The sequence below is a fragment of the Microplitis mediator genome, chromosome 3, assembly GCF_029852145.1.
Source record: "Microplitis mediator isolate UGA2020A chromosome 3, iyMicMedi2.1, whole genome shotgun sequence".
NCBI classification, from domain to species: domain Eukaryota; kingdom Metazoa; phylum Arthropoda; class Insecta; order Hymenoptera; family Braconidae; genus Microplitis; species Microplitis mediator.
The window spans coordinates 17,090,021-17,116,950 of record NC_079971.1 but is presented as its reverse complement, the minus strand read 5'-3'; the positions used below and the strand labels follow the sequence as shown (position 1 = coordinate 17,116,950).

Sequence of the window (26,930 nt, the reverse complement as noted above, 5' to 3'; positions counted from 1 at the left end):
AAATTTTTATTTTACTAGGACAGAGCTATGGGCTAGGATTCTTGTAAAGCAAAGACCCGCACTTATTCAAACACGGCAACGCATGTAAAAATCCACACACTTACCTCACGGCTTATGACGTAAATTATTTTTACTGATGGTCCAAATATTACTTATAATTTAATTAATAATACTCTTGTTAAACTATTTAAGAATCTTACCAGTAAATTAGGACATGAATAGGATGAACAGTGATAGATAGAGTGACGGAATTAATTATAAAAGTATAGATTTATTGCCAACTATAAAAATGTTCATTACTTACAATAGACGTTTCCACAAAATACAATGTAACGAATTCCTGGTATGAACGCTGGATATTTTGCAATTATCCACGCAGCTTAACTTCAATATACTGAATTGAGTATTTTTCTTACAGATTATTTTAGCGCGAGTATGTCGCCCATTATTAATTATAACAATAAAATATAAAAGCGAGTAGATTGTCGGTAGTGCAAAATTTAATGCAAGTAAATTGCCCGATTGATAATTATTTGTGCAAATAAATTGCCTGAATTGATACCGAATAATTAATGCAAGATGCAATAGAAAAGACGTCGATACGCTAATTGATCCAGGATCGAAGTTCTTGACTCGATAATTAAGGGGATAGGACTCAACTGTGAGCTCTGCCTCCACTTCACCCTTACGGACATGCGTCGACGTGAAAACTAGTCATGTGACCATGGCACTATGACGTACAATTTCAGACGACAACGTGACAGAGAAAAATTTGAACCGCAAGGCTGAGGACGACGAAAACAATTCACATTCTCTCAACATTTCTAAAATAAAGTTACGGGAAAAACTCATGATTTAAACTAGTAACATGAATAAAGATTGAAAATTAAGGTGTACCAAACAATATATATTTAAGCACAAGTTATTAACAATTATTTTTAAGCTGTTTAAGAAAGTAACAAAAAACTTGTAGCCAATTGAATGTTGCTAATATAGTTTCCAAAATTCCATCAAACCGTGTATTTAATTTAAATACTACCCCCAAAAAAATAGTTCCAATTTCTAGGATAATGATAAATGCATGAATAAGTAACCATTGCATATGTAAGATTGGGACTTCCTAGTTTACAAAAATGTAATACATTTATTTTTTTTTTGAGAATGATTTTTTTTATATACAATAAAATCGTACCATTACAGTTCCTAGTACAAGTAAAACATAATGTTCAATCCCGAGAATCGATATCATCAGTTTTAGGTCTCGTGCAAACATTGAAGAAACTAGAAATACAAAAAAAAATGTAGTATAATACAGAATAGAGAATACTGACGACTCTTCATCTTGGCAATATTCAAAATAAATATTAGACGACAGCAAATATTAAATAGTAAGAATTTTTAATTCTTACCTCTACAATTTTTGTGTTGATCTGATGTATCGTTGTCAATTCTTTTATGGTTCATCATACGAAAAACATCCACTGTAGAAATTATCTAATAAATCATAAACAATATAGTCAATTCATTTTTAGCAAAATAAATGTTATACGAAGATGGGGGTAAGACAATCTGATGCAAAATGAGCCCCCTATAATTTTGTATTAAATAAAATTCAAAAAAAAAGAAATGGTACCCTAAAATTACTTTGTCAAGGAACTGAGGTCTTGCTCCCAAATCCAATTGATTTCTAACTGAGAGTATTCATTCTGGATAGTCAATGTTCTTGAACAACCCTTTCTTTCATTCACCCAAATGACTATTTACCTAAGTCTTATCTGTTACTGTTTTATTATCGATTACTTCTCTATAAGAAAAATAGTTATTTGTACATCTACACATCTGAAGAAAAATCGCTGAAGGCATCAGAATTTACTGGTGATCGATAAAATGGTAACTCGCGTTTTCAACCTCGAACAAAATGTCCTTACGATAAAATATACTCATAGTACACTTATCCAACAAATTAAAGGAACAAAAATATTTTATAAATTTTTTTATGATTTTTGGAAGGCTGTATTTTCATATCAAAGAAATAAAAAAAGCAATTTGAAGCTTGAAATTTCTAGTTTAATGATCTCTTAGCGAAAAAATTTTTTGAGCCATGGTTATTGCGTAATCATAAAAATAGCTCGAAAAAAAATTTTCTTAATTTTTTGGTTTTGCTTTTTGGGTTTACGGGACTGGGAAAATTTTTTTTAGAAAACCAATTCATGGCTCATTTAGGAAATTTATTCAGCTACAAATCAACTTTTTTTGCACGACAGTTTGACGTATAAGCCTTCAAATAAAGAAAGCTCCTTTTGTCGTTGATTATCGATATTGCAGCAACTCATGGTCACACAGTAATTTTAAGGGAAACTTTACAAACTTGAATAAAACCCTCACAATCCTTATTTCCGATTGAAAAAAAAAAAAATTTTTATCCTTAATTGCGATTTGTGAAACGTACGAAAAATTAACTTTTTATGGTTTTATAGTCAATCACGTCAACCAAAAATGGTGTATTACCGTACGATGGACGGTGTGGCTCAATAAGTTATAGATCAAATTGAACGGAATATAGTATAGGGCCGGATAGCTCAACTGGTAGAGCACTCGGCGCGATACCGAATTGGTCTGGGTTCGATTTCCAGTTCGGGCTATCTATATTTTTCTCAATTTATCTATAAATTGTCTTGTTGAGAGGTTTGCATGTTTAGGTTTTCCACTATATTTAAATTCCACTCTACTATATTGACGGTAAAGGTATGTTTTACCGGCCTAACAAATTTTTGAGCTCGAAGAGCGAGGGCAAACTAATTTTTTAATTTTTTTTTTTTTTACTAATTCGTTAGTTCATCGTTCGTGCTTGATTGTTTGATCAAAATTAACTTTTTTTCTATAACAATTTTTTATAAAAAATATTCAAACACCTTGTCTGTGTACAGAATCAAAACCTGAGTAAAGATACTTGGATATTTCAATCTCAAGAACACAGACAAAAAAGTGGTCAAATCTATCGGTAAGTGCGACGGGCGTAATTTAACCATGAAATTTCACTATGGCAGCATAGGCTCCACCTTGTCTGTGTACAGAATCAAAACCTGAATAAAAATACTTGGATATTTTAATCTCAAGGACACAGACAAAAAAGTGGTCAAATCTATCGGTAAGTGCGACGGGCGTAATTTTACGATAAAATTTCATTATGGCAGCATAGACTCCACCTTGTCTGTGTACAGACAAAAAAATAATTGTATACAGAAAATTGCTCATAGTAATTTATATTAAATTATAGATAAATATATATGATAGCATTTTATATAGAATCATGTAAATAATAGATAACCGTATGTCATTACATAAAAACATGTGATTATACAGAAATTACGTATGAAATAGACGCATTCTAACAGGCAGTTACTAATTAATGTGACTATACGTCCAATTATGAGTAATGTATTAAATGTTCAAGTCCGAATGGCAAGAGGTTGTCAATCTCGAGTCTCAAGTTTCTATTCAACAGGTAACACGTGCAACATGTGAGGATCTGCATAGCTTATATTGGATATCGAAATAACTATGATTAATAATCGCGAGGTAGAATGTGAGATAATTTGAAGGTTAGTTATTGAACGATATTTCAACAATGCTAATAATTTAGTAACAAGCTCACTAATTTTTAATCGATTATTTTAAACTTAAGAGAAATATACATTTTAAAAAATTTGGTGGCCGTTGGTGGTCGTTGACGAAACTGTTCATGATGCTCATGGCTTTACTGGAGACTACAGTGTCAGGATGAACTTGTTTCAACACTGTAGATGTAAATGGCGTAACTTTCCTTGCGTTTCTTCTTGCGCCCTTTCTTGTCACTCTTGGTGATGTTTTTCTGGGCTTTGCCAGACTTCTTGACGGCTTTACCACCAGGTTTAGGCGGCATGATGACGTAAAATTAAGTGACTTTAAAGATAAGACGGATTATCAAAAAAAAAAATTTCCTTCGTCAGCGGTACCATAAGTTTTGAATCGGTAACTGTGAGCCAATGAACTCGCGCGATAGTGAGTGGAGGGGGGTAAACGTAATCTGATTGGTGCGCTGGTACCGATGGCTAAAAAATAATAACAATAGTAAAAAAATTCGGGACCTGCGAGCCAATGGGAGCGCAGAAAAATGTGGAGGGGATAAATGCGCGTTTGCCATTGGGTCGCTGGTTCCGACAAAAAATTACATGCGTAAATTGCGACGGGGGTCCTTTTTTTTTTTTTAATTGCTCCAAGAGTTCACTCTGTTCACTTGTAGTATTACTTTCAACGTCAATACTCATCATCATGTCTGGTCGTGGTAAAGGAGGTAAAGCAAAGGGAAAGTCAAAGACCCGTTCAAGTCGCGCTGGACTCCAGTTTCCGGTCGGTCGTATTCATCGTATGTTGCGCAAAGGCAACTACGCAGAACGTGTTGGAGCTGGAGCTCCAGTCTACCTCACAGCTGTTATGGAATATCTGGCTGCTGAAGTTCTCGAGTTGGCAGGCAATGCCGCTCGTGACAACAAGAAGACTCGTATCATCCTACGTCATCTCCAGCTGGCGATCCGTAACGACGAGGAATTGAACAGACTTCTCTCTGGAGTCACTATCGCTCAAGGTGGAGTTTTACCCAATATCCAAGCTGTTTTGTTGCCAAAGAAGACCGAAAGAAGCAGCTCGTAAATTAACATAAAAAAAAAAACGGCCCTTTTCAGGGCCACCAAATTTTTTAAAACGGAAGAATCTTATTCAAGTTCTTTAACTAGAAAAATTGTACACTTGATCCAATTATTCCTTACATCAATTTTCTCATAACTCATTTCAAATCACAAACATTTTTAGAACTTAAATGTATTAAGGCTTTTTTTTCAACACAAGTATAAATCTAATCTGAAAGATTCCATCATTTCATACATATTGCAATTCTTGATCCTAACAAACTCTAATGATGAATGATATCGATTTTCAGCATCAGTAAATTATCATCTACTTGATCAATGAATGAAATTTCAAACATCTTACGGAAGTGCTGATCTATTTCGTAGCATCAACAAAACTAACAAATCTAGTTCTCAATAGAGGAGGGAGGGGCAAAAGGGGGTACTTAAGGAAATACCAAGTTTTCGAGGACTCAAATACGCTAAACCTTTTTTTTTTAATGATATTCAATGTAAATAGAAGAAATTTTTAGTTATCGTTGAAAAAAAAAATTTTTAATTTTTGCGAGCAAAGTGGGTTACCCCCTAAAAAAGGTAAAAAAAAAAATTTCTGGATTTTAAACAGATTTGATTAAGTTGAATTTTTTTGTAAGTAATTTACATGAAGAAAAATTTATTTTTTACATGTTTATTGGATACAAAAGAAGAGAAAAAATTTTTAATAGTTTTTATCATAAAACAAACGTCATTAATATTTTTCAACTGACAGTTGATTATTGAAAAAGTTTATCAAAAAAAATTCAAAGTAACGCTTAATTATATTACAGAAGTGATTTTGGAATGTTTAAAAACCATTTAAAATATAAAATTTTTTTTTATCAAATTTTGGGGGTACCCCCGATCAAAACGAATCCATGGATCTCTGGTTTCACGAATAATCGGAACCCGAAACCTCTTATATAATGCAGGTGATATTTTTCCTGCAATATTCTAATTAGTGTTGTCACAATCGGGTGCTATTATTCGATTATTTACAATCGGTACTAGATAATCGATGTCATCAATTAATCGTCCATAAGCAATCGATTAATCGAGAAATCGATTAATTTTAGCAAAAAAAAAAAAAATTGTTTTCTCAATCAACCGTATAGTTGTGCAATCGATTGAGAGAATCGATTTTAAAATTTGAATTTGAAGTTTAATATCACAATGAAAAAGAAGGTTAATCAATAAAAAAGCTAAAAAATAATGAATGATTACTGAAATAATAGTAATAACTAGGGGAGGATGGGGTCGTCACGGTCAGCGGGTCGCCCCGGTCACCCAAATTTTGAAAAGTTTATCATATAATATATTTTGAATTTAATTTTATTTTGTTCTCTCATTCAATTAGAAGTAATTAATGAGCCTTAACGTTAAAAATGAATTAATTATTAACAATAATTAATAAATAAAAAATCGATCGAAATTTGATCTAAAAAGCAAGGACATTATCATAAGGTTTTTTTATATATTTTACACCAAAAAAAGAGTTTATAATTGATATGTATATAACCTACAGACATTTCTTAATCCATTTCAATTTTATAAAAGTATAATTATCAATCCTTTCTTTTTAAATTCAGTTTATTTTCTCAAAAATTAGTTGGGGTCGTACCGGTCAAAATTTTGGGGTCACAACGGTCAATTCATTCACAACTTTTGTATGCAGAGAAGGTGGAGCCCTGGCTGCCGTAATAAAATTTTAGTGTAAATTTACGTCCGTCGCACTTACCGATGGATTACTTTTTAATTTTTTTGCTCTGCCCTTGAGATCGAAAAATGCTAGCAAATTTATTTTAAACTTAATATAAATTCAATATATAAATATATCTACATCTACTTCTGCAGCTTATGATTGTTTTATTATTTATTTTATAATCTTCCTACGGAAAATTAATTGGTTTGTTTTGTTTAAATATTTTTACACAAACATATTCAAGAATAGTAATAAGTATTCTTGTTATCATTATTATCATTGTTATGATTATTATTGTTATTATTATTATTATTATTATTGTAATAATAATTATTATTTTTATTGTTATTATTTAAATATGCCGCGCAATTGATTTTAAATTTGCGAATGCGCAGTAGGATTCCATTGATCATGTGCAGTTGCGTGGGTGTAATTACATTAAAACAATTAATTATAAAGAAAATTAAATCAAACAAACGTCTTTTGATCGAACAAACGAATTATTAAAAAAAAAAAAAAAAAAAAATTAATTTTTCCCCGCCAATTTGAGCGGCTATCGGCGTAGTTGGATATAGTCAAAGCGATCAAAACTCATGTATATACAGTGTAAACTCTATATAACGACACTCCATTTAACGTCAAACTCCGTATAACGTCAAAATTTCTCGACTTTGGTTGGTTTACATTGTTGTCTATACAATAATACACTCCACATAGCATCACGCTCCCTCTAATTAATGACCACAATAAGGCATTACTAATTACTAGGAAGTACTGACTAAGTTGCCGAAATCAATGGAAATGTAGTTGTGTATGTTTTCTTTTACTGACATACCGAAAATTCTAAGAAATGCAGTCGTATGTTTGTTGTGTGAATGAACTTACACATGTTTACCTCAACTACTCGGCTTTCGTTAGTTACACGTTATCATAATCTCTCAGTTGCCTACAAACCCTCAAACTACAAGAATGGCGAGTAAAAGAAAATCTTTATGCGTTGACGAAAAAGTTTCATTAATACGTGCTATAGAAGCTGGTGAAAAAATTAGTGATGTTGGGAGACGGTTTGGATTTACAAACCTACATAAAAGTTGATGACAGTCTGGTTACAACAGTTTCATTGACAGATGAAGAAATTTTAAATTCTGTGAAAAATACCGAGGAACAGCAGGTGGATGAAGATGAAGATGAGAAAGACGACCCTGAGCCTCTACCAAGTAGAGGTGGGTAGTTCCGGACCTGTATAGTTCCATGAACTATGTTTTTTGTCGGATACGTATCCGATCGTTCCTCAAAATTGACTTTAGTATACTCACTAGTTCTTTTTCGTCCGCCACTGCCGTCATCACCAACAAGCAGTAAAGCAGCAAAATAATTTTTGATTGGTGATTTCTTATGGAACTTTGAGTTTACTACCAATCATAATTCATTCTCTATTTAGTGTAAAATAATGTAGTTCGCTATGAATGCGTCTTAAACACATAGGTCGCGAAGCATAATGTTGTGTATACTAGAAGTACTAGAATATTTCGTATATCAGTATCAGTCTGCTCTCTAAATACTTTTTTCCTAGGTTATATTTCAAATTATATTTAAAATATAATTAACGTTAAATATACGGCAAATAATATTTTTATTGTTTCAAATAAATAATATTTATATTTATTCGGATTTATTTTAATTGTTTTTAAACATGCCACATGTTAAATATATAAAGCCGGTATTAACTCCAGGTGGACATTTAAAAACGACAAAAGACGGTAGATTTTGTTTATTTGTGGACACTCGTAGTAAGTATATACATATTATATTATTAATGATACTAAAATTAGCCGACATTCAACAATTTGTGACTAATTTTTATTAATTAATATAGAGCAAAAAAATTTTTTTTTAAAATTGCATGTATAATTTTTTTAATTTTCTACATGTGAAATTTTTTCTTTTATTTTTTTTTAAATAATTTTTCAATAAGATAAATTACAAAAATTTTCAAATGTCGGCTAATCTAATTTTCATATATTATTATTATTATTTAATAGTACTAAATAAAATCTTATATATAAATCATTATTATTATTAATAACTAATAATTTAATTCATAAATAGGTTTGGAAGTGGTTTACGTAAAAATGCATGTATCACGTTACATTGGAGTTGCACCTACTAGAGATGCAGAAGGCTATGAAGACGATAGCTTTGTTGAAACTTCATTTGGTAATAAAAATTAAAACAAAAAAAAAATAATATTTGTAACAATAATTATTCCAATAACTTAAATTTTTCTTTTTCTATTACAGCGAGTGACGATGAAATAATCGAAGTCTCTGAATAAATATTGCCCACCGACCAGCTGTAGAGTTCACCGAATAAAAAACTCAAACTAAACCATCTAGATTCAAAATATAACATATTTTCAAAATCATTTAAAAATAATTTTATTATGGCAGTACGGAGAAAAAGTAGCGCTTTATGGAACCATTTTGACGAAACTCAACCCAAAATTGCAAAGTGTAATTACTGTACACAAACAATTTCGTTTTCTGCAGAGAGCTTAGGAAATTTAAATCGACATCTGACTCGAAAGCATCCAACTATTGTCATAAATAATTCTAATGACAAACAAATTACATCTGCATCTTCGACTCCAAATGATTCCTCAACAATTACTGATTTAAGTTTACAATTACCAATTTCACACTCAAGATCGACAACCTTCAGTACTCAGCTGAAAATTGATCATTTTACTGAAAGTAGTAAGCCTATGCCTCTAAGTAAAAAACAACAAATAGATAACCAATTGATCACCATGATTGCTAAAGAATATCATCCACTTAGCTTAGTGGAAGAAGTTGAGTTTAAAAAATTGGTCTATCTGTTATGTCCATCATATAAATTACCTACACGTAAGACGCTTTCAGAAAATTTTTTGCCACAGCTTTCTTTAAAATTAAATCAAGATGTAAAAATGAAAATGGAAAAAGCGCAAGCTATATGCTTAACAACAGATGGCTGGACTTCAAAAAACAATCAAAGTTTTCTTGCTGTCACAGCGCACTACATTGATACTGAAACGATGAATATGAATTCATGTTTATTGGGCTGTGTAAATTATAATAATAGTCGTACGGCAGAGAATTTGTGCAATTTTTTAAGAAGTATGATCAAAGAATGGAATATAGAGAATAAAGTGGGGGCTATTGTTAGTGATCACGCAGCTAATATTATTGCAGCAGTGAAATTAGAAGGCTGGCGCTCGATCGGTTGTTTTGCTCATTTATTAAATCTGATTATACAATCATCAATAACACGAATTTCCAGTGTGGTTCAAAAAGTTAAAAGTATTGTTGAATATTTCAAGAGAAGTACTAAAGCTCTAGAAAAACTTCATGAATTACAAAAACAAATGGAACTGCCTTTACTGAAATTAAAACAAGATGTTCCTACTCGATGGAACTCGACATTCGAAATGCTGGACCGAGTGTATCAAGTAAAAAATGCAATTATTGCAACTCTTGCCCTAATGAATAATAACTTATCTTTATCTACGGACGACTGGATTGTGATTGAGGAAGCACTACCCATACTAAACGTTTTTTACGATGTTACTGTTGAAATTTGCTCAGAAACAAACGTGAGTTTATCTAAAGTAATAGTATTTTGTGACTTATTGAGAGACCATGTCGACCAACATCTAGTGTTATTGGATGCTAAAATGAGAATTGAAAACCAATACGCTTTGGGAATGATTAATAATTTATTAAAATCGCTACACTTCGAAATGAATAAACGTTTAAATGATTTTGAAAAAAATTTCCTCTATTCAGAATCAACAATTCTGGATCCCAGATTTAAGAAGAAAGGATTTCGTGACGAAATTAATTCTGAGAAAGCTATTGAAGACTTAAAATTGAAAATTCGGAGTATTCGAAGTGAGCCATCCAGCAATTTGACTCTCACTCACGTCTCGGCTCCAATATCAACAAATGTTGTTTCTTCGACAGAGCCATTATCATTTAGTACACAGCCTGTTTCTATTTGGGATAAATTTGATCGAAAAATAGCAAGTTTAACCCCTCAAAATAGTACAGCAGCTGCAATAGTTGAACTCGATAAGTATATAAATGAACCAAACCTTCACAGACAAGGAAATCCACTTCAATGGTGGTATTCTCGTAGGAATGTGTACCCGATATTATATAAATTTGTTTTAAAACGTTTAAATTTAGTTGCTACAAGTGTACCGTGCGAGCGTATCTTTTCAAAAGCTGGCATAATTCAAAATGAAAAAAGATCTAGATTATCTGCTACCAAAGTATCTCAGCTTCTTTTTATAGCTAGTAATTATCAAAGTTAAATCTACATTGATATTATTTTAAAAATTATTTTTGCTTTTGTTATTTTTATTTTAATGTGATCGCATAAATTTAGTATATATTCAAAATATTTTCTAATCAAATGAGTAACACCTATAGATTTTAATATATACTTGTTTAAAATATAATAATATATAATATATTATTAATAACAATGTTGCAATATAATAGTAATTGTTAAAAAAGTTTGTGAATGTAATTGTGATACTAATTATATTAAAAGTTTGTATTGAAATATATGTAATTCGTCTCCTTATTTGTTAGTTGAACCATCATGATAATTAAAAACATTAAATAGTTCCACGGATATAATTCCAGGAACTAGTTCCTTTTCGCTCCGGAAACGTTCTAGGTTCAATCCGAAATTTTCCCGGAACTACCCACCTCTACTACCAAGCATCAACGAAGCACTTAATGCAGCAAAATTGTTGGAAAAATATTTTTTATTTAATGAAGTTGATGTGACAGTATCTCATGATATGAGTAAAATTTATAATAAATTACAATTAGAATATTGGTGCAACAAAAAATATCAGACTAAAATAACCGACTATACGCAATAAGCGTTGTTATTTGTATTGTATTGTTGTTATTTGTATAATATTATTTGTATAATACACTCGTACATGTTAGAACGTTAAAATAATGCAATTTTTTCTTTCTTTCCATTTAACGACCACTCTCTATAACGTCGAAAAATGCACGGTCCCTTAAGTGACGTTATATAGAGTTTACACTGTAGTACTTTAAAGCTCTCATGCGTATTCAACTTATTATATTGCTATCTTTGCATACAAATGAACTTTATTTACAAACATAGAATATACTTAAGTTAATTAATACTATAAATTTACTTTATAAACAATGGTAAAAAGATTTAGCTACTTCACAGTGTCTTAGAATAAAAATAGTGTTGTTTATTAAGTTATATCCAATGGCCAATTTTGAATATTTGTAATCTACAAAGAGGTAATTATTTACAATATTTGCTTAAATTTTTCACATACTGACTAATATTTTTTTTTTTTTATATAAGGAAGTTAATTATTTTTTTTTTTATTAGTTTATATCGGAGGTTGATTATTGAACGTCAATTATAAAAGGATTAAATGTAAATTATCACTATTCATGTTCCAAGACAAAAGTTCCTTTTGAACTAAGCGATCTTTCATTCCAGGATAACTATTTATAATGCTACAAGCAGCTATTAAATGATTAAATCAGAGTTGACTCGGCTACATTATTTATTTAAAGAAATTGTCCATGATATTGGGTAAGTATATTTTTGAAATTAAAAAAAAAATTTTATCATTAATTAAAATTTTTTTTATTCCTATTATAGATTACATGAAAATTTGTACCAGAAAAATAAATTACAAGAATACCAAAAAATAATGTTAAATTAATTTAACTCGTATTCATTGTAGAAGATTAATTGCACCCTAGTCACATACGTAAGAATTAATTCTAATTTAACGTTATTATTAGAACAAAATAACTAGTTAAATTTTTTTATTTTGCAGGTATCGATGATTCCATAGAGTTTTTATCATCAGTACTTATCTGTGTAATAATTATTAATGCACACCAGTATTATAAAAGTGGTAATAAAATTGCAATTATCTATCCATTATTTTATTATTAGATTTTGTTAACAAGTTAAAATCTTATAAATAAATAAATTTACACCAAGACATAAAATAGTAAAGTAATTCGTATATTAGGTAATTTAGTTTGTAGTATTGTCGGAGTTCCTATTAGATCATTCAATTCCGTCCATTTCTTCTGGATTGTTCGAGTATAAGTCACAAAATGTCCAATACCGTTGGGTAGATTCGATGATCGGAATTCAATCACTCCAGCCAGAAAATATTTTTTATCCTGAATATCTAGATTTATTGGAATTTCCTTTAAATTAGTATTTATTAATGCTTGTTCATCTTTTCTTGAAGAAAACGTTTTTTCATAAAAATGATTCACATTCAAACATAGATAAGTACCGAAATTCATTGTTCGCCCGGTTACGTTCTCTTTACATTTTTTACATTAAAATGTTTCTTTTTTAACATCATTCAAAATACTTTCTTCCAAGAAGTCAAATCCATTATTCCATATTAATTTTGCGTTAACATTAAATACTGATATATTTTTTGTTGCAGAAGATTTACATTTAGTACAATATGTTTGTTCAGTGATAGATTCATAATGTGTTAGCAAATTTTCAATCAGTGTACTGACATCGTCTACACAGTCAATAGTATAATCTCTTCCAGGGTACATTTTCCATAAGATATGAAGTCTTTTACTGTAAAATTCCGCGGTGGCACCAGATTCAGCATAATATTGTAAGATTTCTAAAAATTCAGATTTACTTTTTTGATCGTCAACAAAATTTCGAAAACTTTGAAAATTTAAATATGTAAAAGATAAAAGTTCAGTGATACTATCGAATGGGCAAGTATTTCGGAATGATAATTTTAATTTACCAATTTTACGAGAACCCATTATAGAGCCATTTTGAATCATTTTCCGTTTTTTAGTCTTCTTCGAGTTTTTATTGGCTGCATTTTGATGGAATATTTTTACTTCTGGAAATGGATTAACGTACTTTCCTCGTTTAGTTGGTTGACATGAGGTACTGTTTGAAATTTTTCTTCGTTTCACTGATGTTTGGTTTTCATGAATTTTAAATTTAATTGGTTCCTCGTCTAGTACTATTAAAAAACTATTTTCTAGATTTTATTTAACCGATATATTTAAGGATTTTAATGAGTCGGAAAACGAGTAAGGAGTGGAGCTGCATTTCGGTTCAAACAAATTTGAATCATTAGTAGATAAAATATTACTTTCTTTCCTTGTACACAAAGAAACGTCTAATGATGAGTCGAAAGAAATTTTAGCAGGTATGTCAGTAGATATTTTAGCAGGTGTATCGGAAGATATTTTAGCAGGTGTATTCGAAGAAATTCTAGCAAGATTTGACGGTAATTCTGAATCAGATGTTAAACTTGAAATAATATTAGTAGAAATAATTTGTTCAAATGACTCAAGTTTATTTGAGGTTTTAGTTTCACTTGCATCATTTTTTAACTTTTTTAATACTGCGTCTATTTCATCTATAGAAATTCCATTGTCAGAAATTCCATTGTCAGAAATTTCATTGTCAGAAATTCCATTGTCAGAAAATTCATCTTCAGTAAAATTTGTTTCTACAGTATCGGCAGGTTTGTTTTTATTTCTCCAGTTTTCTTCACAGTTTAGGATACATTCATCGGATAGATTGATTTTTTTACGTCCATTACACAGTTTTTGAATCATCTGCTGCTTATCATAAGCAGCTCTTGCTTCAATCAGTCTTGTGGAAATTGTTTTAACATGTTGGATTAAAAACATATCTGCTCGAGTCGGTTGTCGATCGTCTAAAACATTATCCTTAATATATCTAAAATAATTTTCAGAGCGGGATGAAGTTGCAACATAATTTTTTGAGCCAAAATGTTTACGCATCACGTTTGTCCATGATGGAAACTGTTTAAACAATTTTATCAATTTGTCTAATATCCCAACTAATTGATAAGGATTAACATCATCAAAATTAATCGAACTATTTGAATGCATATTATTAGGGGTATCTTTGACAAGTTTATCAATATAATCAGATAAATCCAGATCAACAGATGAATTTGATAGCCCGAAATCATCATTTTTTATTTCTTCGTCATGGCAAAATAAATGTGTATCACAAAAATTTTGTTTATCACAAGTATCACTGTTTTTAAGTTTTTTATAATCAATAGCCGTATCATCAAATTTAAAAGTTTCTAATTTTGTCAAAATCCATTGTATATCATTTTTACATCCGTGTTCGTTCTGGCTAATATTTAACAAAGCTTTCATCATTTTTTCAATATCTAGAAGATTTTCCATTGTACTCATTAGACCAATAGCTCTTAAATATAAATCTTTAATTACAGATTTAACAGACGAAAAACATTTGTGCGTTGACACACTGTGAATCAAATGGGCAATGTCAATTCTTAGATATAGCTGTGTTAAAATTTTGCTTTTCCCCATTAAAAATTTATAACAATTTGACAAATACTGCTTGTATGTCATATTGCAAACGGCTAAACAAATAGCATTTTGTAAAGCTTCCGACATATCGGTTACTATTTCTAAAGGTACTTCAGCTTTCGATGAAATCCACTCATAGAGCCAGAATGCCACAATTTTAGTGTCATGTCGTTCAGATAACATCTGGCAAACTGGAACGATTAAAGAATCTATGTAAGTCACCATTTGATATAAAAATATAGGGCCATTATGATAATTATCAGCAAAAGGAATTTTCCGGACCACACTTCCTGTAGCGTCTATTGATATAATTGGCTTTAGTGCTAATAAATCATTATGCAGATCAGTTTGCTGATGAGTCCAATACATAACAAAAAATTTATCAAATCCTATTTGCTTGATAATATTACTAAATTCAACGTCATGATGTTTTAGATCATTTCACTTTTGCAGCGAAACTATCATACTTATCATAAAATTTCATGAAATCTTTTTTGTAGACAATTTTATTTCCTACAAATTATCATTGAAGAATTTATTTCAAATTCTGCATTGTTTTCTAGTTATTTCCATTTCAATTCCAAGCTCTCAAAATCGATCAGAACACTATTTTTTTTATATCTGTATATAATAGGGTGTCCGTTATTTACCAAATCGATTTTTATTTACCGATCGCCCTCTGAATCTTTAGTTTATGACCTAAAAAAAATATCCAACACAATTAGGCTCTTAATTTCCACATTAAACCGTGCCCAAATCATTTTATATTTCCCATTTAAATAGCATAGGATTTTTAGACTTTTGACTCTTAATTTTTTTTCTCAGAAACAAATGAGAGTAAAAATTTGATCGAAGCACATTCTGATAGGAAATTGAACGTTCTACAAAAAAGTTCTCTTATGAATTTTCGATAAAACAACTCCTTCAAAAGTTATTTAATGTTATACTTGTGTTTGTTATCAATCCTATAATATTTTTAATTCTATTTTCATTTTAACGGTTTTTGGCTATAAAATCGTTGAAATAAAAGATAGTTGTTATTATCACTAGAGTGCCGATAATCATTTATGTAGATTTCATGGCCTAAACAGAAAATCAAGGGAAAAAAAACATTGTTTTATGAGAAATAATAGAAATAACATACCTTTCCTCATACAGACAAACTTTAAAATGAATTAATGGAAAGTGATGAAATAAAAATGTAATAACTTCTTTGTCTATAATATTATGAGCAGATTTATTATTATTTTTGCTTTCTTTTGAAAGCCTTCTAAATAGTCGTTATTGCCCGCCCACGTTTCACATCTAATTTCAAAAAATTTCTATCAATGTTAAAACTTTCAAAAAATTCTAAGGAATCCGGATTTACTTACGAATTGTTAACAATTTACAAGTAATTAATGATGTCACCAAAAGAGCAATTAAATTAACTTAAGAGTATATCAACATTTTAACAACACGAGAAGACCAAAAACAATATTTGATCCAAGTTGTAAATGAGTACAAAACAAGATATCCTAATGCGACCATACCTTTCTTAACCAAAAATTATAAAGAAAGCAAAAATGATAATAAATCTGCTTATAACACTATAGACAAAGGAGTTTTTACATTTTTATTTCACCACTTTCCATTAACTCATTTTAAAGTTCGTCTGTATGAGGAAAGGTATGTTATTTTTATTACTTCTCATAGAACAATTTTTTTTTTCCCTTGATTTTCTGTTTAGGCCATGAAATCTACATAAATTATCATCGGTACTCTAGTGATAATAATAATTATCTTTTATTTCAACGATTTTATAGCCAAAAACCGTAAAAATGAAAATAGAATTAAAAATATTATAGGATTGATAACAAACACAAGTTTAACATTAAATAACTTTTGAAGGAGTTGTTTTATCCAAAATCTATAAGAGAACTTTTTTGTAGAGCGTTTAATTTCCTATCAGAATATGCTTTGATAAAATTTTTACTCTCATTTGTTTCGGAGGAAAAAAATTAAAAGTCAAAAGTCTGAAAGTCCCATGTTATTTAAATGGGAAATATAAAATGATTTCGGCACGGTTTGATGTGAAAATTAAGAGCCTGTTTGTGTTGGATTTTTTTTTTTAGGTCATAAACTAACGATTCAGGGGGCGATCCGTAAATAAAAATCGATTTGGGAAATAACGGACACCCTAGTATATATATACATATATGTCGGATGGTGAGCAGGTAGTTGGGCAGTACCCTTAGTCCTTCTATTATTATCACTATTATCGGTACTGATTTCTATTTAAATATAAAAATATGAGGTTAACAAGAAACAACTATCGTCACACATAATTATTCTCATGGCGATTGTTAACAAATAATTTAAGTATTACGATATATTGTATAATAAGACGGATATTACAGTGTCGAATATTCACGAGATACTAAATATTGTAATAACTACACTCAAAACTATGTAAACTATGATACATATGTGGTATGACAGTATTCACTAATTTAAAATACACTGGTCACAGAAATTAAGGGATAGAAAAGAAATCGGAAATTGTTAGGTGATTTTCAACATGCTGTAACTCGGTGAAAAATGGTCGTATAAAAAAACTAAAAAAAGCAAATTGTAGCCTTAAGTTTCTAGTTTTCAGATCTGGACCTCAAAATTTTTCATCATGTACGGTTCCGGAGTAATCATAAGAAAACCAACGAAAAAAAAATTTTCAAAATTTTTGCTGGTCTTTCAATACCTCTATGGACGACAATAAATTTTTTTGAATAATCCGACTGTGTGACTTTTTTCGGGAATTTTATGCCCTTTAATTTGGTGGACTTAAAAAGTCTCTACGACGATTGGGCGCCGAGTTATCATTGATCAAAGCAAAAAAGTCCATTTTGGCTTTGATAATCAATAACTCCGGATGTATTGGTCGTACAGAGAATGGAAGCAGGGTTTTGAAAACTGGAAAACATTCTCTATAAGGCAGATTAGTGGCATTTGATAGAAAAATTTTTTGTAAAGCGATATTGTTTGGTAAAAAACAGGTCAAAATTCACAAATTTAAGGATATTCGGAAATCTTGCTATTACTTTGGATATAACGGATGAACAAAGGATATCTTCGACTTTTTTTCAACCTCAAAGTGTCCTGAAAAAACCCTGAAAATTTCAAATCGCTACGATTTTTCTTTCTTAGTGCCCCGAAGCTTTAAATTTATCGATTTTGTCAAAAATCACCATAATTGGTAGTTTCTCGGTTTTTGTTCATTTTTTCGATTTGAAAATGGTTTTTTTACCGATAATCTTTATTTCTTTGATCAAAAAGATCGATTATCGAAAAAAATTGTAAAAAACAAATTTAAAAAAAAAAATTTTTTTTTTCAAAATTTTTTTTTTCAAAATTTTTTTTTTCAAAAAATTGTTTTTTTTCAAAATTTTTTTTTTTGTTGTATCTGCAATGATTTATCATTGTCAAAAAAAATTCCTAAAATTTTTTTTACCGCTGTAACTGCATCTGCTTCAAATGTCAACTTAACATACCCTTTGGGTAACTCTAATGCCGGCGGTAAAAAAAATTTTAGGAATTTTTTTTGACAATGATAAATCATTGCAGATACAATAAAAAAAAAAATTTTGAAAAAAAAAAATTTTTGAAAAAAAAAATTTTGAAAAAAAAAATTTTTTTTTTTAAATTTGTTTTTTACAATTTTTTTTGATAATCGATCTTTTTGATCAAAGAAATAAAGATTATCGGTAAAAAAACCATTTTCAAATTGAAAAAATGAACAAAAACCGAGAAACTACCAATTATGGTGATTTTTGACAAAATCGATAAATTTAAAGCTTCGGGGCACTAAGAAAGAAAAATCGTAGCGATTTGAAATTTTCAGGGTTTTTTCAGGACACTTTGAGGTTGAAAAAAAGTCGAAGATATCCTTTGTTCATCCGTTATATCCAAAGTAATAGCAAGATTTCCGAATATCCTTAAATTTGTGAATTTTGACCTGTTTTTTACCAAACAATATCGCTTTACAAAAAATTTTTCTATCAAATGCCACTAATTTTGCCTTATAGAGAATGTTTTCCAGTTTTCAAAACCCTGCTTCCATTCTCTGTACGACCAATACATCCGGAGTTATTGATTATCAAAGCCAAAATGGACTTTTTTGCTTTGATCAATGATAACTCGGCGCCCAATCGTCGTAGAGACTTTTTAAGTCCACCAAATTAAAGGGCATAAAATTTCCGAGAAAAGTCACACAGTCGGATTATTCAAAAAAATTTATTGTCGTCCATAGAGGTATTGAAAGACCAGCAAAAATTTTGAAAATTTTTTTTTCGTTGGTTTTCTTATGATTACTCCGGAACCGTACATGATGAAAAATTTTGAGGTCCAGATCTGAAAACTAGAAACTTAAGGCTACAATTTGCTTTTTTTAGTTTTTTTATACGACCATTTTTCACCGAGTTACAGCATGTTGAAAATCACCTAACAATTTCCGATTTCTTTTCTATCCCTTAATTTCTGTGACCAATGTAGAACTAAATCATTGAGTTAACATAATCCGCACGATAGTAAAATTAGACCTGAGAACAGATACACGGTCAGCAGGATAAGGTGATACGTTCTTGATTCAGCCTCAACCAGAGGTGAGTACTTTATAATTGCATTCTGTACTATTACTCTCAAAACTTTCTGTCTTTACCTAAAAGACCCAAAAACAAATTTCCTTATTCTATATTGCATTCTTTACTTCCCTCTGACCTTGGCTACGTTTGGTGAGCAGATGCCACCCCAAGCCTAAGTCACCGTCATAAAATATTTCACAAAATTTTCCAATCCGATTAAGTTGTAAAAAATATTTTTGTTTATTATATTTACTAACATACGAACTAGATGTAGTTGAGACTTCCCAAAGTCACCCGGAAACCCCAGTATTGCATTTATCTCCGACACGGCCATTCTGACAATCACACTTCCTTGAGTGTCTTTAAAAATATACCGTTTAAAACAGTGTATAAAGTCCATACCCAATAAAATATTACAATTTTTAAATTATCTGCGAATATAATCAATTTACAGGTCCACCCTATCGTGCCGGTTTCAGCAGTACGATCAAGTTACCGTTTATTAACGTTAAATCGTCGTAAGTTCTGCCGTCGAACATTCGACTGCATGGAGTGATTTGACGATCGTTTCCGAGTGCGGTTGTGAAAAATCTTCACCATATATTTTTTCAGCACTTACGGCAATGACACCATCTAATCGCTTATTATGTATCGCTAAATAACGATAGTATGAGCGTCGATCACCAATGTCATAATAGTTGATTTACCGACTGTGGATACCGAAAGTCCAAACATATGTGAATAATTACACTGCATTTTGACCAACATTTTACGCTCAATTTACGGTAGATTAATTCTCCGGTTACGTAACAAATGATCCGAGGACAATTGATCCGCGATAATTAATCCGCGACAATTGATCCTTGCGACGATTGATCCGTCGATAAAATGCGTGTAACATGGAAAATTACGCCCTTTTTTCACTAATTTTGTGTGCGTGTAACATAAAAAATATACTCACACACAAATTAGTGAAAAAAGGGTGTAATTTTTCATGTTACACGCATTTTATCGACGGATCAATCGTCGCAAGGATCAATTGTCGCGGATTAATTGTCGCGGATCAATTGTCCTCGGATCATCGGTCGTGTCACCTAATTCTCCAATCACACGCATTTAGACGTAAAATTTGCAAATTCATGAGACTGCCCGGGAAAAAAAATATAGTATAATATTATATAGTGATTTATATGTATACAATAACTGCCATGACAAAAAAAAAAAAATTTAACCTCGCCGAGTTATGGACTCGAACACAAGACCTTCTGATTCGAAGTCTGACGTATTAACCACTTTGCTGAATCACACACTTGAGAGGTGAAGTTAATTGTATATATTTATTTGGATACAAATGAACTTTAGATAATTAAAAATTTTATTATTTAATTGTTTTTACATTTTTTCACGACACGAATAATTTCAGTATACTTGGAGTCTATCTCTGGCTATCAGAGACATTTGAAAAATGAAAAATCTGACCGACAACTAATCGATAGTTCACTAACAAAAAGTTTCTCACTTACCGACACTATACGCTCGATTGACAAGTGTTTGACTCACTCGATACTGTAAATGAACCGCCAAGATTTCGGTTTTCGACAATCCCTATACTTATCAATGGCCATAGAAGGACCGTCCATTACCTGTTAATTTACGGTCACTAGTCAGCTGAAATATAATGCACATACAAAACATCAACTATAAAGTTACTGTTGAGAATTTTCACAACGGTACTTGTCTTTCACCATCGAATAATGCTTCTTTAACAGTCGATATACGGTCATTTGTCGGTATCGTAAATTTACGGTCATTCGACCGCCGTTTTACGATGATTTTATAGTGATCACGAATCCACCAGGGCAGTCACATAACAGAAATTTTATCACTTATCAATAATAGTAGTTGAAATAATTATAATCAATAATAGTTGAAAATATAAACTATGATCACGTATAATATGCAAAAACTATCAGTCATCACTCCCATTTGCCAAATATTCATTCAATCTTACAATCCCCACCAGTTGACGCCCACTAATGCAGGCTCTGCCTGCATGTTACATACTGTATAAAAATACAGTTACCACAACTGTTTTCACCACATCATCAGCTGCCCATCGCGCTCTGACCAAACTACCATCATCTAATACAGTTGCCACAAATGTTTCCACCACATCATTAGCTGCCCATCACACCCTGACCAAACCAACCAACTCAGTTTGCAGTTACGACTACAGTCTAATGCATGTGCGGGATTCCAAGTTCTTATATTTAGTTCGCAGTCACAACTCCAGCCTGACGCATGTGCGTTATCTTAAGATTTTTTAACAGCCCAGATCCACGACCTGTAGCCCCCAGTGCTAAGCGTCATTGGTAGATACCACTTTATCCAGAGTCCCTATTTCAGAACTCTGTGCCTCTTCAATCATCGTTACCATCGTCAAAACATACATGCAGTTCACTGGGAACATGACTCTCAAGCATTTTTCTTAACTTATGACTATACTTATAGCTTCTCTTATTGCTTAATGACTTTAAATTATAACGATCATTATCAAGTAGTTCTGTTATTACAAATGGATCTCTAAATTGTGGATCAAGTTTCGTCTGATAACGCTCCTCAATTCTAACTGAAACATAATTTACATAATTACATCTCGTTCGTAAAGGACATAACTTAACTAGTTCATATTTAACTCCAACTTTGATTGCCACAAATTTACATAATAATATATTAATTAAATGGATTACTGTTACTCCATGAGGTCTATTAAGTTTTGTTATTTTATCTTATGTGATAGTTTTACACAAAGAATATGTATTAAGTTTTGCTGATGAAGTCAAAATATAATTGACGAAACGTCCAAATAATTATTGATTTAATTCTTTTATTCAACCTCGTCCAAATTCCTGAGATTAAAAATTATTAATTTACAAATTTTCTATTTCATTATCCAGTTCAGAAATCCAAAGCAGTGACAAAAGCTCTCAGTAGTATTTCTTTAACATTATTTTAAATTTAAGTATACGATCTCTTAAGTATGTCTTTCATAATTCCCTTCAGTAGTCGTTATAGTCCTTCCACCACTGGCAAACTTTGCCCGCTACTCATCGATCTAAATACAGAAGAAGATGCTAAACTCCTGCTAAGAACTATAATGGACAACTCCAACATACTGTTCAAACCAGATTTAACTCCAATGCAGCAGCCTTATCTCGAAAACCTACGGTCTGAGCTCCAAACGCTTATTAGCAATAGTGATACCAATAAAACAATCAAATATGTAAATGGCACTCCGAAGATCAAGGACAAAACTTCCACCCGCGCCGAGGGTTGCAGTAAGTCTTTGCGGAATCTATACGTATATTATCAGAATACCAGGGATCTACTTACCAAGCTTAATAAGTTTCTGGCTGCCTCAGCAGACTCAAGGACTGACGTCATTTGCGTCACTGTGTCATGGCTACATTCATCCATTGTTGATAGTCAAAGTGTGGGTACCATCTACCTTATTTTCAGGAAAGATAGAGACCAATCAACTAGTAAACATGAACGCAGTGGTGGGGTTTTCATAGTCGTCAAACAAAACATCCAGATTGATCCTGCTGTAGTTAACAACGCCATATTAGAGCAAGTACTCGTTAGAATCAGGAACCATAATTAAGATCTGAACATTGGCTGTATCTACATTAGGATCCTTAAAAAAAAACTTTTATTTTTTTATATACTCTTACTCCCTGGAACGTTAGTGGTTGCCAAGAAAAAAATCCTCTCAAAAGATGGGCTCTCTAGCTCAACTCTAAGAGGTCGGTTTTTAATTTTGATTTCCCATCTGATTAAGACGTTAAAATTTATTTTTTCATTCAAAGCTTAATTACTTGTAAGCTGCTCAATATCTTTCAAATTTATACACAGATTTTTAATACTGATTCCTCAAGCTTTTCAAAACCCTAGAATGAGACAAAATAATCGCTAATTAAAGCTAGCAAAAAAAAGAAAACTAACAATTTTATTTTGAAATACAGAATCGATACTTTTCAGATAGCTTCAATTGGCGTTTTAATTGTGATAATTATGACTTGTCATAGGGTTTTGGAAAGCTTGAGGGATCAGCTTTAAAGATCTATGTATAAATTTCAAATATATTGAGCAGCTTACGAGAAAGTAAACATTGAATGAAAAAATCAATTTTTACATGTTAATCAGATGGGAAATTCAAATTAAAATAGTGACCTCTTGGAGTTGAGCTAGAGAGCCCATATTTTAGGAAGAATTTATTCTTGGCAACTACTAACGTTTCAGGGGGTAAGAGCGATAAAAAAATTGAAGTTTTTTTTTTAAGCACCCTAATCTACATCCCTCCACGGTTATCTCCTAAACTCTATCTAAGTCACAGATGCTGTGACTTCCTTGAGAGATAAGTATCCGAGTTCTAAGTTATTGATACTTGGTGACTATCACTCACCTTGTAGTGTCCCATCAGAAGACTGTTCCAAATTTGTCTATGATAACTTTTATTTATCAGAGTGCTTTAAAATCAACTACATCTTTAACCACAGCAACCAGATTTTGGATCTAGATTTCACCAATGCTGACGCTCGAGTGGACCCTGTCTCACCTTCTGTCGATACTGACAACTATCGCTCTGCGTTGAATTTATGCGTTAAATTCCAAAGCATTCGAAAGATTAACATTACTCCTAATTATGTTTTTAAAAATGCCAACTACATTGCTCTTAACAGCTTCTCCCTGAGGACAAACTAGTCAGATATTTATATGCTGGACTCCATTGACGACAAAGTCAGTTGGTTCAGCAACAAATTCTATGAAGGTATCTCCCAGTTTGTGCCAACACACATTAAAAAATACTCAAGCTATCCTCTTTTGTCCTCTAAAGAACTAGTTAATTCAACTAAGCAGAAAAAGCTTTCTCACTCTCACTATAAAAAAGTTAAAACTAGACACTCGTATAATAGTTTTCGCAATTAAAGATTCGAATGCAAAAAACTAGGCATCATTTGCTAAAACAACTATGTCTCCAAAGTTGAAAATTCAGTGATGTCTAATACGAACACTTTCTAGAACTTTGTAAAAAACAAGGAACAATGCAGCAGTGATATCCTTTCAACTATGACATGGGACAACTAGGAAGCCGATGCTCCTATTGTAACTAACTTATTTGTATCTTTCTTTATCAGTGTATACCATACCATTCAATCCAGTACGCATTATGCTACTGATGAAGTAAATAAAAAGGATTATGATACTAACTTATCTGACCTGGACGTCCGCTATGACGATGTTTTTGACAACTACTTCAATTCAACGTTGAAAAGGGCGCTGGCTCAGATGGTTTACCCAACATCTTCCTAAAAAACCGCGCAGTTGCTCTTTGCAAACCTATAACACACATCTTTAGTGTCTCTTCAGTCTGGCCAATTCCCAGTGGCTTGGAAGCTTTCACAAATAAGCCCTATTTATGAGTCGGGTCCTAGGTCACTAATTACAGACCGGTATGCATACAGTCATCTATAGCTAAACTGCTTGAAAATGTCATTCTACCGCAGATATCTTTCACATTTAAAAACATCCTGTCTGCAAAACAACACGGCTTCATTGGAGGTAGATCAATGGCATCTAATCTTTTCCTGTTTGTAAATTTTCTACTTGATGCAATCAATAGTGATGCTGAGGTTCACACAATGGAATGGTTTGGAATGGTTCCGATCGTACCTGTGTGACAGACGTCTGCAGGTCAAGTTAGGTGGCTCCTTTTCAGACGATTTCGATGTAAGTTCCAGTGTCCCACAAGGCTCCCACCTTGGTTCTATTCTTTTCATCATTTTTATCAACGACATAGGGAACAGTTTAGACTCAAACTTCCTGCTATATGCTGATGACCTAAAAATCTTTAGGCAAATAACCAGAGTTGAGGACATCACACTGCTTCAGGCTGCCATCAGTAGAATATTCAACGGGTGCAAGATCAACAAACTTAGCCTTAACATTAAAAAATGTGCTATCATGTTGATAACCAGATCACCATTCTCTCTATCTGCCGCATACGTCCTTGGTAATAAACCCGTTCAAGCAGTCTCTACCATCAAAGACCTCGGAATTATATTCGACAGCAAGTTATCCTACACAAACCATACAGACAATATTACTCAGAAGGCCTATCGTACTCTTGAATTTATCATTAAGAAAGGTAAAGAATTTAGCAATGATACTACATTGTTCAGTCTCTACTCTTAATTGGTGAGACCAATGATGGAATACAACTCGATGATCTGAGCACCCTACACCGAAATACTGGTCACTAAGCTCGAAAAAATCTAACGCACGCTCTGCAAGTTCCTATCCTACTTCTTACGACAGAAAGGCTTTGATTTGAATACTAAGATATGATAAGTATATGATTACCTTCAAATCACTTAGTAAGAAAAACTGAAGCAAGTTAACGACAATTCTTTTTTCTATAAAGTGATCAATGGTCACATTGACTCACCAGAAATACTAAAATGCTTTGTATTTATATGTCCCAAAACGGGTATACGACATAGCCGGCTGCTAAGTACTATAAAATTCTCCAAAAACTATATCCGTATTCTGGGCCTGTTAATAGAATATCCAATTCAGTTAATGCTATCTGCTCAGACGTGAACTTCTTCACTTGTCCCTACTCATCCTTTCGTTCGATCACTACAAAACTGGTACTGGATTACAACAACTAACCACAAACCCCTCATGTGCAGTCTATTATGTCTTACATTCCGTGCTTAAAGCGCAAACTTTTGTTTAATTAACTCTTTTGGTTCTTTTTTCTTTCTTTTTATTTCTTATATTATTTGGTAATGTATATTGCTGATTGGCGTAAACAAATAAATAAATAAACAAATAAATAAATGAATAAAAAATCACGAAGATGTGGTGAAAAATGGGTAAAAAGAGGGTGCATATCGCTCCAAACATCATGCAGCCTGGCCATGTTGCCTGTTTGTTCCAGTTCGCTGTTTTAGTCGTTAAAGCCATTATTAATAGGTAACTCAGTGCTCCGCACGGCTAATTAGTAGTCTTTATCCATGACGGGCCGATTGTAAAGAGTACTTCTGAGATCAAATGTGTCTTGAAAGTATTATCTGCACAGTGCGTCGCAGGCTTTACAGAATGATCTACTGGCCACACAATATGCACCATGGGTACTATCATTATAATTATAATTACTATTATTGATATATTTTTTTCTGATTTCATTTTTACATTTTCAATAAATATGTTCAATTTCGAAAAAAGTTTATTCAGATAATTGTAAATTTAAATTACAAAGTAGCCCTTTTTCTATTTTGGAAATTTTCTAGTACTAAAATATTATACTACTAGAAATACTAAACAACGCATTAACATCCAGATGCCTAGCACAATTTCATTCCAAATCGATCTTTTAGCTATAGCAATTTGGTCA

The 26,930-nt window shown here is 31.7% G+C and overlaps 3 protein-coding genes and 1 long non-coding RNA gene across 5 annotated transcripts in view; 3 read left to right on the top strand and 1 right to left on the bottom strand.

Moving 5' to 3' along the window:
• Nucleotides 1–899: 899 nt before the first annotated feature.
• Nucleotides 900–26,930, bottom strand: part of LOC130665167 (uncharacterized) — an 88,870-nt gene continuing 62,839 nt past the window's right edge. The window contains exons 4-6 of the mRNA XM_057465459.1: nt 1,410–1,494; nt 1,193–1,281; nt 900–1,120 (exon numbers count right to left, since the gene is read on the bottom strand). Of these exons, the coding sequence (XP_057321442.1) occupies nt 926–1,120; nt 1,193–1,281; nt 1,410–1,494 (369 nt within the window). The 3' untranslated portion in view covers nt 900–925. The remainder of the gene's footprint in view (nt 1,121–1,192; nt 1,282–1,409; nt 1,495–26,930) is intronic.
• On the top strand, nt 4,312–4,689 carry LOC130666169 (histone H2A-like). The gene has a single exon (XM_057466977.1). The coding sequence runs from the start codon at nt 4,312–4,314 to the stop codon at nt 4,687–4,689; it is 378 nt and encodes a 125-aa protein (XP_057322960.1).
• Nucleotides 7,531–11,328, top strand: LOC130665166 (zinc finger BED domain-containing protein 4-like). Of its 2 annotated transcripts, none has more exons than XM_057465458.1 (3): nt 7,531–8,192; nt 8,512–8,619; nt 8,703–8,845. In XM_057465458.1, the coding sequence occupies exons 1-3, from the start codon at nt 8,096–8,098 to the stop codon at nt 8,735–8,737; spliced, it is 240 nt and encodes a 79-aa protein (XP_057321441.1). In that variant the 5' UTR covers nt 7,531–8,095; the 3' UTR covers nt 8,738–8,845. The 2 variants fall into 2 exon arrangements, with proteins under 2 accessions (XP_057321441.1, XP_057321440.1); XM_057465457.1 differs by having other exon boundaries at nt 7,611–8,192; nt 8,703–11,328.
• On the top strand, nt 11,587–13,229 carry LOC130665168 (uncharacterized). Its single transcript, XR_008989518.1, has 5 exons — nt 11,587–11,747; nt 11,842–12,051; nt 12,121–12,232; nt 12,302–12,382; nt 12,938–13,229. It is a non-coding gene; the product is annotated as an uncharacterized LOC130665168 (long non-coding RNA).